At 38.2% G+C, this 17,490-nt stretch overlaps 1 protein-coding gene across 4 annotated transcripts in view; it reads right to left on the bottom strand.

Annotated features, from left to right (window-relative positions):
* The window catches only part of ICE1 (interactor of little elongation complex ELL subunit 1), a 38,262-nt gene that overhangs the window by 4,512 nt on the left and 16,260 nt on the right, over positions 1-17,490 (bottom strand). For 3 of the 4 annotated variants that reach the window (XM_069859715.1, XM_069859716.1, XM_069859718.1), the window contains 7 exons: positions 16,613-16,702; positions 16,476-16,529; positions 12,510-12,775; positions 7,226-11,920; positions 5,331-5,499; positions 2,932-3,092; positions 454-644 (listed from right to left, as the gene is read on the bottom strand). In XM_069859715.1, coding sequence (XP_069715816.1) covers positions 454-644; positions 2,932-3,092; positions 5,331-5,499; positions 7,226-11,920; positions 12,510-12,775; positions 16,476-16,529; positions 16,613-16,702 — 5,626 coding nt within the window. The remainder of the gene's footprint in view (positions 1-453; positions 645-2,931; positions 3,093-5,330; positions 5,500-7,225; positions 11,921-12,509; positions 12,776-16,475; positions 16,530-16,612; positions 16,703-17,490) is intronic. The other variant, XM_069859717.1, reaches the window with a different exon arrangement.

Here is a 17,490-nt window from a genome sequence, read left to right as displayed (position 1 = left end):
CATTTTCAGCACTGAAGGAATTCTATTTACACATCAAAGGTTCCACCTTCATTTTCTAGGGATGACGAGGGAAATTCAACAATTAAGTTTGGAAGAAGACAATCAATCATTTTGTTTCATTGACAAAAAATCCATCTCTAAATCTTTCACGGTTGTCCACATATAACTATTTTAAACCAAATTATTTATTACAATGGTTCAAACAGGGTTAATTTGTTGGACCAATACCATACATTTCCTCATTGATCACTTACTCGATCTTAAAATAAGGCACACAAACACAGTAGTCTAGGTCTCATCTGGTTAAAATACCTTCATATCTAAGTATCTATGCAATGTTTTATTATGTTAAAAGATAAGTCACAATGTCTCAAATTTGGAAAAAAACAACACCAAAACAGACCACAAAAACCCACACATGGAAACATTTGAAAGAACTGTTTGGCACAATACCTTATAACATTGTCATGTGTCCAATCCCACTTTAGGTGAGAGCATAGCAGATCAATAGCAAATATGTACTGCCAAGCATCTTCACTCAGATCTTCTCCATAATGCTCACTCAGTTGAAATTCTACTTTTGGACATGATTGCATTTCTAACAGCAGGTTTGAGACCATAATACCAGCATCTAAAGAGGAACTCTGGAATTTTAGAAAGTGATTATTTAACACACAAAGAGTTACAAACACAGAATCAAACTCTTTACATATATTTAATTTTGACTGTCTATGGCATAAATTCAACTTTGGCTTGACTTAACATAAAGAAAAAGAGTATATAAATCAAAATCTTCAAGCACTCAATATTTTTCTTGATGCTTTTACTAAAAGGAGAAGTTGAAAACAAAGAAACAAACAAACCACAAACCCTATACCAACTCATTTCTCTCCTACGATTTTGGGGATTTTTATTTCTCTCAATGAAGTTTTATGATCAGAATAGTGTTTTCCAATGCAAGATTAGAGTAACTCTGCTCACTTTCTAAGGTTTCTTTATTTTTTGTTTAAATTCTTCTCTGATGCTGGAATTTGTTACTGTTTATTGTTCATTAGGAGCTAATTTCCAAGCCAATACTATCAATAACTGAGGTAGTAATAACTAAACATGTCAAGTGAAACAATTCTGCTAATTAAATAGCTAGGACAAACAAGGGAAAAAAAACAAACATCCTTTTAATATCTGCAGTATTAAGAAAAAAGTCTAGGCTTATCACATAAACACAGCAGGTGCTCAGCATATCTTCTTCATACAAAAGCTCCTGTGACTGGCAAGCTCTGCAATGGTGCAATTCACTAACATAGAATACTTTGACCAAGACCTAAATACCCATTCTGCATTAGCTTTACTTTCATAAGTAGAATCATCTTCTTATAAGAGTAGATGTATAATAGACTGTCAACCCCAATCCACTTCAAATTCTTCCCTGTATTTACACCTAATTAAATCACATCTTACAGATAGAATGTCATCTGCTACCATTAATACAGAAAATTCTGAGTTCCCTCTCCCCAGCTGAGCATCTCTCATATTTCACAGAGATCCATAAAGAAATTAGGCAGCGTGAGTGCACAGAATTAATATTTTTAGGAATGTTTACTGAGACATACTTATCTGCATCTCTATTGGCATAAGACTGAAAGCTGTAACCTAACAGAATGGAGCATACATATTCTATGCTAAATAGGGATTGCAGTACAACATAACTCTGAATACCAAAGCTTAATGCTACATCACAACTGTGATTTAGTAAAAAAAGAAACATGTACAAATCCATGCCCTCTTAATTCACTTCACTGTAAACCTACCCTAAATCAGGAGGTTTGTAAAGGCTGTGGTACCAATTCCAGTGGTACCAATGGGTTTTTTTTCTACAATCTTTAAAAAAAAAAAAGCAAAAAACCATCATGCTTTTTCCTATGAGTACAACACCTAAAGACTATGCTGACAGCAGTAAATCTAGCTGCAGTCACCAGGGCAGATGTGAAGCAGCATGTTAGGATAGGGAATCAGCAAGCTACGAAGCAAGATGATTTTGTTCACTTGATATTTACAGAAGTATAGCACTTCCACCAAGCAAGCCTAACATTAATATGGGTTTTTGAAATCTACCAGGGTCCTACACTTTTTAAGCAAACACACAAGCCTGTTACACAAACTCCTCCTCCAGAAGCAAAGTATTTCCATCTTTCCCTCTGCGTGATATAAATTGGCTCCTACTGATATCAAATGTGTCCAAATTTTACCTCTGCCAACATCCCTTTCAGGACAGCAACAAGTACCTTCTGAAAACTGTCAGAAATTAAATTACTTGCACAAGGGATCAAAGACTTTAAGTGAAATCTCAAAAGCCCTTAGGTCTTTAACACCGGTAATCCTTCTGCCATCACTGAAATTTTGTACTGATCATGCCAACTGCTTATAAAATTAATTGTCTGAGAGGGTTTTTTTTGTGATGGGTATTACAGTCTACCTCACAGAGAGAAACTGAGTAAAAACAGAAGCTCATCTTGAAAGTATCTGCAATAAGCACTTACCTATTACAGAGAACTATGAAAGACAGACAAGCCCAATACATGTTAAAAACCCCGACAAAACAAAACAAAAAAACACCTTAAAGAACAACAAATTCACAGTTCTATAGAAGGACAGAATTCCCTGGTCCAGAACACTCCAGTCCAAGTTTACAAATAGTGTTTGCTTTTAATGTTTAATATAGAGATTAGTATTTAATAGGGAAAAGAAGAACTGTGTTCTAGTAGGGTCTAGACAACCACAGGGAAAAGCCTGAAGCAGCATTAGTAGTGCAACTGCAGACTCCATGAGAGATTCACAGATTCTTACCCTTCATCCCAACCTGTTTGATTTGATTCAGACAGCAAAGTGACCATGCAGACAAAAGCTGATGCTGACAATGAAAGCAGATGTTACCTGTTCCCAGTTGAGGTAAGCACTCAAACAGGCCAGCATCTCATTGCTTGCACTATGTCTGATAAGTAATTGCATGGCTTTGTTAATTGCACCTTGGAAGACAAATATGTCAGACCATACATTTGTGATAAATAAAATCAATTTTTCTGAGTCTGGAAAGTCTAAGCACAAAAAGAGAGAACAAAGTAAGTTTTTAACATTTAAAAATAAGAAAAAAAATGCTCAGGCATTAAAAGCTGGCACACTCTTCTGCGAGATAACTAGAAAAGAAGGCATAGAAGTCATGTAACAACTGCATCCCAGGGAAGGGGAGTCATACTAGCACATCTCAGTCCTGAGATTAAATGAGGAAAAAAGACACACCCAAAAACGTTACCCCTTTTAAGCCACCTCCTCCACTGTAATATCACTCTTTTTTTTTTTTTAAGGGGGCGGGAAGTGTGCTACTCAAATCATTGAAGAAACCTCATTGATTAAGTTTATTCAGAGCAAGTATCTACCAAGTGTATATCCAGAGCTTTACGAGTAAGAAAGGACAGAGTTCCAGGCCATCAAAGGGAAGCTAACAGACCCTTCTGAACACCAAAGTAGAGATCTTCAAGACAAAGTATTAAGATAAAACATAAGTGTGTAGACTGCAAGCAAAAGAAAGTACAACGGAATAAACCAGGAGATATTACTGTCATGCATGAAATGTAATACTGCAATACATATGCCTGAAACACTATTGCCACTGTAAAAAGCTACAAAAACCCAATGAAAACTGTAAAGCTGAATGTGTCATCCCTCTACAGTTCAGTGTAACTTCTACATTTTTAGAAAGATCAACTTCTGCATTTTTAGAAAGTTCTCAAGAATTAGAGAGCATAATAAAAAATGACGAATTAAGAAGCTTTACTGGATTCACTGAGCATAGAATTTACAGAATTCCATCAATTGTCTTGGATGGCCTTTCTCTACTCTGAAGCCCACCCATCACATAGGAATGAACTTTTTTGTCAGAACAAAAACTGAACTACAATTATCCGCATGCTGCAACTTGAATTGCCTACCCCTGCATTTGTAACACTTACAAGACTCACTCAGTGATGAGTAAGAGTTAAAGTGACATAAAAAGAAGAAAATAAAAAAAAGAAAAGAGGAACAGAGGAGGGTTAAAAGGAAAAATCACCAAAGAAAGGTACCATGTAATTTTTAGTCATTTAAGGCAGATTACTTGGAAGGAGAAAAGAATAAAAGAGGATGGACAAGAACTCAAGAGAACAGATTACGCGAATCTACTGAGGTAGCACTGACTATTCATAGTGAATTTGGCAATTGTCTAGCTGGCACACAGCTCACACTTGTGTTGATGGGAAGTAATGATTCTGATGGGAAGTAATATGTGAAACTACAAAAAAAAGAGAAAAACCTGAAAGGAGTGCATTGTAATCAAATAAAAATAAACAAATGAAAAAAAAACCCACACCAACCTTTAAGATGTGTTTACAGTTGTTTACACTCAAAAGATAACAATAAAACCACAGAACAATCACAATGAGAATTCATGCAATTCAAAATATAGAAAAGAAAAACATTCAACAAACCCCTACATGTTGCTACTGTAGTTTGGGTCTTACCCAGAAAAAGAAAGGAAAGAAAAGAGGAATGTTTAACATTTGCAAGAGCCCACAAAATGACAAAATATCAAGGTACTGCAAAATAAAAATAATCCAGAACAGAAAAAAAAGATAATTAAGAACAAAATAAAAATCGCAATCCTTAATAACATAAAAAAAAATCTTAAAGGACAGATATATTATATGGAAGACACCAACTAACAGAAGCAATCAAAAGTTGTAGCATCTTCCTCCTCAGTGCTGTCAAATTTTGTTATTTTAATTTGAAACATAGATGCCAGTATACTGTTTTAAGCCCTGGATGACTCAGTATTTTCAAAGTAACTGAAGTCCTTCCAGAACTAAGACAGACTCCTAATTTAGTACAGCAATGGTATGTATGTATTACCTTTGTTACTGGGAACAGAAGGAAGGGAGAGGAAGGGAACCAAAATGAAAAAAACTCTCAACCAAGTGAGATTTAGATATACTAGGAAGTAATAAATCTTTAAGAAAAATATGTTGTACAAGTGCATTGGTTTTGATTCAGGTATCGTTCAACTCCTGACACTATTTAAGCCAATACATGTTTTTAAATCACACTTGCTTTGTGAATCAGTGCTTAATCAAAATAAGAAATAAGCAAAAGACACACAATCCCCTTGAATCAAATTATCGTTTTGGAGATGGTGGAGCAAAAATGAAAGCACAGAGTATCCTAAATGAAACATTTCTTTGGAAAACAGACTACTAAAAGCCCAGATCATATTTAAGATATAAGACCACTAACCCATACTATACCTTCTCTAAGTAAGCTATAGCAGAAAAGGCGGGCTCTTTCCAAATCTCCCAACTGTCGACAAATTCCTGTATAAACGCGACACAGAGCCTGATTGAAATTGTAATTTGTGGCCATCTTCTGAGCCTTGAGTTTATTAAGAATAACATGTAGCAAGGATTCTGCTAAATGCTATAAAGCACAAAAAATGTTAAGACTATTATATACTTGAGAATATTTGATAACATCATAGTAGTTTGACAAGCAAGAACTTCTATCTTATATGCATACATATAAAAATGCAGAAGTAACCAATGAAAGAAAAAAAAGTGAGGAGGAACTTAGGTGAATAAACATGCCATAAACAAATGCAGAATACGACTACTATTCTTTAAATATAAATTGTTCAGTTATGTAATTAAGAACTACCATCCTTCAACAAATGTGAAGATAATGACAGGTAGAGGAACCCAAATAACCTAATCAGAGCAAATGGAGCACCCTGACTTGGCTACTCCCAGAGTACAGGAGTACAGGAGGACAAATAGCCTATTGTCCAAGTGTGAGATTTACTACATTAGTCAATAGCAGTCTCCCTCAGATCACCTTACACACTGCAGGTGAGGAGAGGGTATTACTGTTTACAGTAACATGGGACTCAACATGAGAAGCAAGAAAGGAGAAATTTGGATTGTGCAAAACAATATAGTAATAAGATGGTTAGAGGGAGGGCGAAAAGCGGGGAGTAGAATGAGAGGCTTATGAGCCCAGTACTGGAGAGACCACAGGTTCAGACTGGGTACCTGCAAACACAGTCTTGAGTATTGGCTTCATGAGGAACCAGAAGTTTCAGGGAACCTACTTGAAAGACCAGGGGTATGAGGGTCAGGTACAGGTAAGGCTACAGGTGTGGACCAGCTACTGGAAGAATGCGTGAATGCTTCTGTGTCTGTGAGTCTGTCACTTCATGAGACAAGTGCGGAGAACAGGAGTCAGCTGCCAGATGTACTGAATGTTTAATGCTAGCTACTGGAAGGATCCATATTGTCTGTATATATATGTCTGTGTTCTCCACTACCAGGCCTTCACTCTCATCAGCCAGAGAAGTGAACAAGATTAGGCACACATTGTGTGCATATGTGCTTATTAGGAATACGTACTTGGCCTTGCTACTGGTTGGACCTGGAAACATATAGCTGCTGCAGCCTTGCTCCTACAAAGTTACCAGATTGGGCAATTTCTAACAAAGGTGACCTAACAAAGAACTTGGTTGCAGCTTCTGTAGAGAACTTAATTATGGTCAAGAACTGGAACAGGACAAAATGCTGCCACGCATCAGTAGGTGAACTGCTCTGCTGCAGGCTACAAATTATCTATGACAAAGATGGCCATTAAAGTGAATTTTTTCAACACTAATGCCAAGCAAGTTCTGAGAAACAAAATAATGTAAGATTTTTCCAGTAAAATTAATTTGAACTACCTGATGTAGAATAATAAAAGTAAACATGGAATGAAAGGATATGTCACTATTGTACGTGTAATACAATGCAGTTCATCTTACTTGAAAAAATTAAAAGGGAATTGAATCTCACATTTTCAGAGGAACTCCTTCTACAATTGTTATTACACGCTATCCACTACAAAAAATGCTTCAAAAATAAATGGTTCATGCATATATCAGGAAAGCAAACATATTTACAAATGCAATTCTGCATCTTGGACAACACTGAACAGTAATGTCTTCTGAAGTTCTGTATTTGCTGGTTATACAAGTTTATATGTCTGATAACGTTTCAAGACTACACTTTGACCCTGCAAACTGCCTGAACAATTGAGAATTCAAGTACCACATACTTATGCTCTTTTCATTTGCACAAAGTCATTATCAAAACACAAAACTGAAGATTGTACTACTTACCTTGTTTTTTATACCAAATTCATAGATAACTTCTTTCTCTTCATCTCTCATTACTGGAATTTTTGAGATATTGTTGACATACACATGACCTTTAATAACGGGTAACAAGTCAAAACAGGATTCAGCAATTTTCTTCAATGCCAAAAAAACTTTCTGGCAGTCAGGATCAAATACCTTCTTTACAGGTGATGATACTTCTAAGCTGGAACTGTGAGCTGAATCACTAATTTCACTGCTTTTGTCATGGGAAACTTCCTGCATTTCACAGACTGTATTTTTAGTGTTTCTGAAAGCAACAATATCATTGGACTCCAGCTTTGGTTGTTCACTGTCCAACCTCAGTCTCTTTGCACCTCTTGGCATAGATACTGGCAACAGTTTCCGTTTTTCAAGGTGATTTGATGAACCTGAAAACAATTGCTGATTTTGCACATCTTTTTCTTGATCTTTGCTACTATCAGATTTCAAATTGCTCCTAGTTTTAACAAAAGCAGTTGATGTAGATGCAATTGCTTTGAACCCACCTATTTGAGCCACAGGTCCTGGCAAACCTTGGCTGTCTGTAAAAGCACAACGGTTAAGTTGAATATTGCCTTTCAGAATGTTTAGTGTCCTTGCCCTTGCAGATAGTTCTGGATACATAGTGTCCAATATTTTCACAGAGTTCTCCTGAGAAGCACCTGGAGCAGCACCATCAGCAGCAAACAGAGGAAATCTTCCTGGTACGGGAAGCGCATGCTTTGGAATAGAAGTACAAAATTTCAAAGGTGAGGAGTGAGTCCTTCTACCTACTGCCGTTTCTGAGGGTGATGGAGGAGAAAATAAAAGGGCAGATTTCACTGTTGGAGTATCTGTTGATGGAGACATGAGAGGAGGAACAGGACTTTCACGTAGTGGGGATATAAGGTCATCAAGAGGGGAAAGGAAAGATTGACCAGCAGAAGACATTACTGGGGACACAGTACATGCAACTTTTGGAGAAGCAATCAAAGGCTGTAGCAAGGGGGGCAGAGGAAGACCCATCTCTTGCCTAATTTTATTTATCGTCTCGGAGGAGCATTTTGTTGGCACAGAAGCATCGGCATTTGCAAGAACTGGCAGAGTTAGTTTAACTTTGAGAGTCTTCATCTTTCTTTTACCTTGAAGCAGTCTCTTTGACAGCTTAGCGTGCATTACTTGGGCAGCATTCTTGGTTGAAACTGTTAAAATTTCAGACGGTTCTTGCTCTTTGTACTTCAATATATTACTTTTCTTGAGAGCAACATCCACCAAAGACTCTGATTCCAACATAGACAGCTTTTCAAATACTGGTTTTTGTGGCTCAGAAGGCTGCCTAACTGTCTGATGATCACACTCTGCATCAGATAGGTCTGGATGTTGAGAATACTTGACAAAATTTGGTTTTCTACTGCTAGCATCAGTATTTTCTCCTATGTTGCAAGAAGTGCAAGGCTGATTACAATTACATTCTTCAAACACTGAGACACCCATATCAACACCACATAGTGGACTTCGCTCCACATTTGACTTAAGTATGTCAGAATGATTTTCTTCCGAGACTTTGCCAAATGCTACCATTCTTGTATTTAATTTACTGTCAGCCAGCCTGCATGTTTGTGATAATCCAACTAACATCTGGCATAGCGGTAATCTATTTTTTGAAGCATTTGGGATCACAAGGCTTTCTTCTGAAGTCCCAGTTTTTAACAGACTTTCCTCACCATCACTGATACCACCAGCTCTATTAGAAGCAACCATGCATTCTTTAGTACCCTCAGTATTTTTTGAGGTTTCTACTACACACTCTCTTTTCCAAGAGACTACATCTCCAGGATAACCCTCCCCAACCACACCTGACAACTCATTTGCAGTATCTGCAGAGGTGTTTGTTTCACAGTCTGCATCTGTATCCATCATAATGTCTGTGTGCAGATGACTAACTGTCAAAGCATTTCCTGGGTGCACTGTAGAATGAAGTTCACACGCTTGGTAACCAGTATCAACAATTGCACCAGTTTCCAGAGCACCCACTGCAATTCTCCTGGAAGCTCTCAATTCCTTTCTGAACATGGGAATACATTCAGAACATTTCACATATCTAATTTGTTTTTTAGAACAGTCCTTTCTTTCAGATTCATTGCTCTGCCATGGCATATCAAAATCATTTTTAAACCTTTTTATGGCATCTTCCCCAGATGCCTCAAAACTATTAAATTCTTTGCTTTCTACACCAGCTGTTAGTGAACTGGTTTTAGAAGGATCTGTTCTAACCTCCCATGCAGGAGTCCTGCATCCTGATTTTTGACAGTCAAACTTTTGAAGGAGAAAATTATTCTTATTACAAGACTTTGCATGCAGGATCTGTGATTTAACAGATGACCAAGGCTCTTTATCTATTGGCTGCTCCTTCTCATCTGGAATTTTCACTTCATTTTTGTGTACGTATTCCCTCTCAGAGTATATATAGTCTTTTCCAGCAGACAGAATCTCAGCATCCTCTCCCAAGCTTTCTGAAGAACAGTTAAATGCACTAGTTGTAACAGAATTTTTATGGCCTTGGTTTTCCCATGTACAGCAAGAATCAGGCTTTTCTGTGACATTAGTTTGAACAGAACTGGCAACTTCCTGAAGACTGAAATTTACATCAGGAGGCACTGTGGATTCTAAGCCAATTTCCACTTGCACGGAAGAATCCATTTCTTCAGTATTTATACAGCTCATTTGCAAGTCCCTTTGACTAGAAAAAGTCAAGCTGCTATTAAAAACCATTTCTGAAGTAGGCTGGCAGACAATCTCTGAAATATTTTTCTTCGCAACATTCTCTTCCCAGTTAAACAAACTGGAACAAGTCTCAGTCACCAACGCCTTGCTTTGTTTATTTATTTCCCCTTTTACTTTATCACATTTAATATTTTCAGTTACACAGAACTGATTCAGAGGTTCTGCAAACTGTGCCTGAGAAGTAAGATTACTTTCTACTAACACAGATTCAATGGTATCCACTCTTTCTAACAGCTCACTACTTCCCTGTCTGAAATCTTCTGGATTAACACTGAATTCAGTTTCCTGAGATTCAAACACTCCAAAGTTTTGAGCTTTGGACAACTCATATTCTGATGTACTATACAGGTTTTCAGTTTGTTTTATTCCATCTTTTACATCTATAAAATCTAACACAGAGGATTCACACTTAGCCACTCTGCTTCCTGCATCAATAGTACATATCTTCGGTAGTGCACATATACTTTTCAAGCCATCCTGGTGTGGTTTGCCTTTTAAATATCCCCCCCGCCTTTTATCTACTAATTTTCCATCTTCTGCACTATGGAATAGCTCTGATGATTCAGCTATTTCGAGAACACTTTCTCTGCTAAATTTCATGGCTAGTTTAATAGCCTCAGGTCTTGTCATACTTACGTCTTCAATTTTGAGCTGTCCATCATCTTTTGGGAAGGCTGACAAAGCAGTTCTCTCCATAACTATGGTTTTGTCTATGTCATCCATAGACAATGAATTTCTTATTCTTTCAATAGTAGATACAGGTAAGTAGTGTCTAGACACTTTAACAGTCTCTGGTTCACATTCACTGCCCACTTCATCTTTTATTGTTTGCACACTTTGTTTCTCCAGTAACTCTTCACTCTCACATGCTATTTCAGAGCACTGAGAGCGTGCACAGATCTCAATAGCTCCAGTGTCTGCCTCAGTCTCCATAACTATTCCCTCCCCTTCACGCTGTATCATTAGGTCTTTAGGGCACTGCACCTGACAGAAGGATTTTGAACTACTGAAATCAGACATAACATTTTCAGAGAGCTCTCTCTCATTACCTGCCTCTGCATAGTGTCCTTTCATTTGTGTTGCAGCCGTTATTTCCTCTCTAATGATCGCTTGTTTTACATCTTCCCCTGTATCACTTGCCATATTAGTTGCTTTGACCACATTTTTTGATTCATTTTCAACCACTTCATTCTGTACCAACACAGCAGATTTCTCCTCAGAATCTCCATTTTGAAGCACGACACCTTGCTCACGTGGCAAATGAATAAAATTTTGGGGAACAGATACTAGCCTAGGAGTTACTCTCTCTTTTGATAATCCATCTCTTTCTGCTTTCACTAATTCACTATGGTTTTCATGTGTACCCTCATAATCAACAGCTCTGATTAAAAGTACGTTCGCCTCTGTTTGCTCACTACATTTTTCCAACTGATTCTGAGGCTTGAAACTGTGTAACAGAAATTCAGCTGAAGAGTCTCCCTCTTCACTGCACATGCCCTCACCATCTCCTTTCTGTTCTTCAGTAGCTTCCAATTCACATGCTGCTGCTTCAGTGAGTTCTCTTTTCTCAGTTTCCATGTTCTCAGAAATCTCCTCCAAACTATCTTTCTTATTTTCCATGTTTGTACTTAAAGTAGCGGCTTCAGCTTGCTTTCTTTCAGGATCTCTTTCCTCCTTGCTTGATATCTTTGGGTGGATAAGAACATTCTTTTCATTCCAGCTAGGGTTACATAAGATTTCTGCACCATGATCATGCTCACATGATTTCCTCTGTCTCTTACACTCCTCATTGAGGTTGAATGCATTACAAATCTGAGGCTGAACTTGGTCTTCTTGTAAAATATCCTCTACTGCAGAAGCACTGCAATCAACTTCTTCATCACTGGAACCTGTGATTTCTCCAAACAATATATCCTTTAATGAAAAATACAAAGTTAATATTTCAATGCGTGGTGTCAGTTTTAAGATCCATTTCTCTAAACAAATACACTGGTGGCTCTGACATACACTGCTTTTGAGAGGCTAAGGCTGATCAACAGAATAGCATCCTTCTCCATCATTATTCTTAGCAAATGGAAAGCACCTATACAAAAAGCCAGAGACTACCTACTTGCACACTAAGATTACTGGAAAACAACACTTGAGTAGGTTCTCCCCGACCTTCAGGTTGTAGAATTTTACTATGAAAGCCACAATTCTACCCAACAGCAGTTGGGATTCTAAGTCTTCAAGACTGTGAACAAATTATGACAGCAGTTGAGACATGGGTGACTTTGTTTGAAATAAACTTCTGAAAATTACGTTTTGCCCCCTTTCACAGGCAGTTAGCTAGAACGTAAAAAAGTATCCATACGGACCTAAACACTCACACAGAGACCCTTTCAGTGCATGAGTAAGTAATACTGATACTAGAGAAAAAAAAAGCCCATGAATATCAAATAATTGCTTTTGCAGTAATTATACAACCAAGCTAATGCCAAGGCAGACACATCCTGAAACTCACCTGTGCAGTTAGTGGTGAAAGCTGTACTGGAGAAAGTAGAGCAGGGAGAGGCCTGGCCCAATTCAATATCTCCATCACATTTCTACTGGGGCCCTTTTGCTCCTGATCAGTGAAGCGTGAACCATTTGTCTGTATTATCACCTCTACAGTTTCATCCTCACCACCATGCAGATATTCTTCAGTAGTTTCAACACAGCCACCTCCAAAAGGCTCAGTACTCGCTTGAAGTTGCATGGCTGTTACAGAATATTCCTTTCCAGCACTTTCTAGTGAAGAATACCAAAGCAGCATTTTGCCATCACAATTCCTGATCTTTTGGTGGATTTGTACATTTTCTAAGATACAAATATATTTAGACTTTTTCCCCCCTCTCCATTTTTCTTTATAGAGATAATACATTTCCTTATACAGATCAGATATTGTTATTCACAAGCAATCCATTTTTGACGACAAAGCCATATGTATTTCCAAAGAGCTCACCCTCAAATCACTTTCTGACTTGGATCATGAAGACCATTCTTTCCAATTTTTCTTATCAAGAAGGGCCATGGGGAGGACTGAAGGTCCATACAACTCAATGATTTATTTCAGTTTTAGTCCAGTAATTAATGTTCAGGAAAGAAGGACTAGCATGTAGTGACATTCCTCACTTAGCCATATTCCTAGTTTTATGATTAAATATGCATACATTTTTGAAGTGTTTTTAAATTTCAATATTGAGTATAATCATACAAGATTTTGTCTTTAATGATCTGACTTAGTTAAAGCTGAAATCTTAAAAAACCCACTTTTGTAGAAGTAAGGTGGCCTCCGCAACATATGTACGCACAAAGGAGTTTGAATCACTACACCAATGAAAGCTACTGAGCAATTAACAACCCTACCAAGATAATGTCAACTATACTAGTTTTACACAGCTATTCTAGCAGCAAGAAAGCAATTCCAAATACTGTGTGATTGTTTGCATTGTACTTTTGTTCTGTTCCTTTTCATATCACATTTTTTCACACAGTAACCCTTCCCTTATGCATGTAGACAAAACATTACTCAAGGAAAGACTAATAGTAGAGACAAAGAATTTAAATATTGATTAAAATTAACAATAAAAGGAGGACTAGGGAGAATATACAGTCCCTATTGGGTGCAGAAGGAACAACATTGACACGGGATGAGGAAAAGGATGAGGTACTTAATGCCTTCTTTGCCTCAGTCTTTAATAGTAAGGAAAGTTTGTTCCCTCTGTGTACAAACCCAGGAGTTTGAGGAGCAGAATGAGGCTCCCAGTAGAAACTGTTGGCAATATCAACAAAACATTTGGCCAGGTCATCATCAATGAACACGCAGCTCGACATTGGTTCCAAATATTTTGTGATGGAAACAAGGACCTTGAAGATAAGGAGGCTAATGGATGTCCTTCTGCAACAGATGACAACCAAATGAGGGCCAGTATTGAAGTGGACCCACACAGGAGCTCTCAGGACATTCTCACCTTGTCATGAAAAACCTAGATTGATTTTACAATTCAAGTCCCATTAGACCATCCAAAGGAAAGGAGATCCTTCACAAGCAGGAACAAAGAAAAGAAGGAAAATTCAGAAGGCAGTTCTCTCCAAGATCATATCTTAGGTTTCTTTCATGCCCTTTTCACAGAATCACTAGTTTGGAAAAGACCTCCAGGATCTTCGAGTCCAACCATTCCTATCAGTCACTAAACATGCCCCTCAGCACCTCATCCACCTGTCTTTTAAATACCTCCAGGGATGGTGACTCAACCACCTCCCTGAGTAGCTTGTTCCAGTGCCCAATGACCCTTTCTGTGAAAAACTTTTTTCTGATGTCCAGCCTGAACCTCCCCTGGCGGAGCTTGAGGCCATTCCCCCTTAGCCTGTCCCCTGTCACTTGGGAGAAGAAGCAATAAGGTCTCCCCTCAGCCTCCTCTTCTCCAGGCTAAACAACCCCAGTTCCCTCAGCCACTCCTCGTAAGCCGATTCTCCAGACCCTTCACCAGCTTCATTGCTCTTCTCTGGACACGCTCGAGCCTCAACATCCTTTTTGTAGCGAGAGGCCCAGAACCGAACAAAGTATTCAAGCTGCGGTCTCACCAGTGCCAAGTACAAGGGCAGAATAACCTCCCTGGACCTGCTGGTCATGCCATTTCTGATACAAGCCAAGATGGCACTGGCCTTCTTGGCCACCTGGGCACACTGCTGGTTCATGTTCAGACAGCTGTCAACAAACCCCAAGTCCTTCTCCTCCAGACAGCTTTCTAGCCACTCTTCCCCTAGTCTGCAGCACTGCACAGGGTTGTTGTGCCCCAACTGCAGGACCCAACATTTAGCCTTGTTCAACCTCGTATCATTGGTGTTAGCTCAGCTGTTCAGATCCATTTGGAGAGCCTCTCTATCCTCCAGCAGATTGACACTTCCACCCAGGTTGGTGTCATTCACAAATTCACTTAGGGTGCATTAGATACCCTCATCCAGGTCATTGATAAAGACAAATCTTGAGCATACTAAGAAATCAGCCAAAAACATATCCTTCCGAAAGGCTAGATCCAGGCAGACAGATGAACTGGCATTCTCTAAAAAAGCTGCTTCAGCAGTACTACCATCAAGCTGATTTGCCCTCTGAAATGAAACCACTATAATATGGGATAAGAAATTAGGGAAAACACATTAAGATCCTTTTCTGTTGCTAGAAAATTGTATTTATAAACATAAGGATTTTGCTATTATGAATCCAAGGTAATGGCCACTTTCAAGAGAGGAAGAACAGTAAGATGGCTGTCCTAGGCTTAGAGAGGGGGAAAAAAAAGCCCAAAACAGAAGCCCAAACAAAACCTGAGATGTATTTCTATGATATCTAGTCACTCCAAAACAAAAGCAAAAGAGGGACCAACTAGAAGGGCCTGTTATGGACAATTGCTTCCTTTTCTGAAAGTACAGTAGTTTCCTTGAGAAGATGTTAATAGGAAAGATGGGACAGGACACCTGGAATCTAAAGTTCACCTTGTAGTGGATGGGATGGGGATGACACAAGTTACCCCTGAAATCACCCATATTTCAGACTCTTCAGATTATCCTACTTGTTCTTCGCATCTGATTGACCCTTGATCAAGAAATAAAATTCAGAATCTCAGGGGATATCTATCTAGTTCAGTTTTGGAGCTGAAGCCACAGATCTGCTACATTAAGCTAAACTTGTGGGAGTAAGGATAATAAACTGGCTTCTGACTCAGTCCTTATATTTTGGCACCTCTTAAGTGGATTCCACTGAAACACAATCTGAAACTAGATTCATTGGGATCTACACTTGTAGCAAATTTCCAGATTTAACAAGGTGGGGAGACACGAAAAAGTTCCCCCTCAAAGGTCTTAATAAGGCAGGGTACTTTTCCCAGACAGTATCTCCACAGCCTGAGTTACAGAAAACTAAAGTAGGAGTATCACAAAACTATACACTTTGTTTCTACGTACCATGAATATGAAAATTAAAGCAGCGTTACCTATTGTTATGCAGGCAGGTATGAATGAGGAAAATGGTGGCAACAGCTTCTCAAATTTTACAATCCAACTATGTTACCATGTGTTTATTTCTCACTAAAAAGAATGCTTACATCCCATAATTAACTAGTGCAGAGTTTATGATGATATAATAATTAAGGTACAAACATGAGAGGTGAGTTTTGACTACTTACAAATAGTCAAAGCAGGTGACAGCAAAAGAATTTGCTTTCTCAGTTGCAACAGCAGATTACAAAAGCTTTTATTTAGAAGAGCATTCCAGTTTACGAAGCTGTTCAAATTAACTGTTTTCAGATATTCTAATCACACATTTACTTCACTAGGCAATCACCAAGGAACATATTTAAGTCTGTTGGAAAAGTGTTAGGCCAACAGTACCAAACCTGATAAGAGTAAATTAATGCACTTGTGCATTAATAAATTAACATTTACTGGAACCTACCTTCTGTAACAGTCAGTCTTCTTTTCTCAGGCCATGCCTTATCCTGACCAGAAGCTGAAAAAATGTACCAATATTTATTTTTGGTCAGAAAAAAAGACAGCTTCAAGAAAATTTCACGACTTCGCATGCCGTCTCACCCAACACAGGATCGTTTTCCTGATTCCTTCTTTTTCCTGTTGCACTGTCAATGCACATCCAGAGTTCTTCTAATAAAAGCTTTATTTTTTCTGTCAAAATAAACACTTTTATAAATTGACTAAAACCTCAATTGCTCGGAGTGCTAAGAATTTATGCTTCTTTATTTTTACTTAGAACACAGACATGCCTGCAACAAAATACAAACCACCCACAACAAAAATTAAGACACGGGACATAGAGTCATTTTAGCTTTAGTGAAAGAGAAATACTAGATGCAGCTGAGGGAAGTGATCTTGTATTTGCCATAGCCACACAGCAGACTGAAGAACAGTTGCAGAATGCTTTAGCTTTTCCTCTCTACAGTGAGAGTGGCAAAAAAGGTGTAGCAGCCAACAGAATAAAATGTAAAAGAAGATTTGAATGTAGCATTAGTGAAATTCAACAGCTTTCTAAAACAACTCAGGTGACAAACATAAATACGGGAGGAAATGTTTTAGGAAGAAAGTATTTCTACTGCATTCTTTCTTTATGCACACTCAGTAGTAACTCATCTCAGCCTTACCGTGGAATAACAACACATTAAATGTATCGGAATTAATTATCAGGCCACTTAGTAAACACTCTTTTAAGTCCTAACAGCACCATTGATAGGTGATGCCAAACAATGGAGTTCCAGAACAAGAAAGACAAGTGGAGAGCGGCAAAACAAACCAAAACCTCAACAAAATACACAAGCCAAAACTATAATCAGATGCAGCAATCAGGAACTGAGACTACTGGTTTTGTGCCAATTCCACAAGTCAAACACCACACCAAACTGCTATTATTTTATAAAAAGACACATTAAAAAACTCTCAACACACAACAGGAAAACTTG

This window comes from Phaenicophaeus curvirostris, chromosome 6, assembly GCF_032191515.1.
Source record: "Phaenicophaeus curvirostris isolate KB17595 chromosome 6, BPBGC_Pcur_1.0, whole genome shotgun sequence".
Lineage (NCBI taxonomy): Eukaryota > Metazoa > Chordata > Aves > Cuculiformes > Cuculidae > Phaenicophaeus > Phaenicophaeus curvirostris.
Note: the sequence above shows the minus strand (reverse complement) of the source record. Positions and strands in the feature narration are given on the sequence as shown.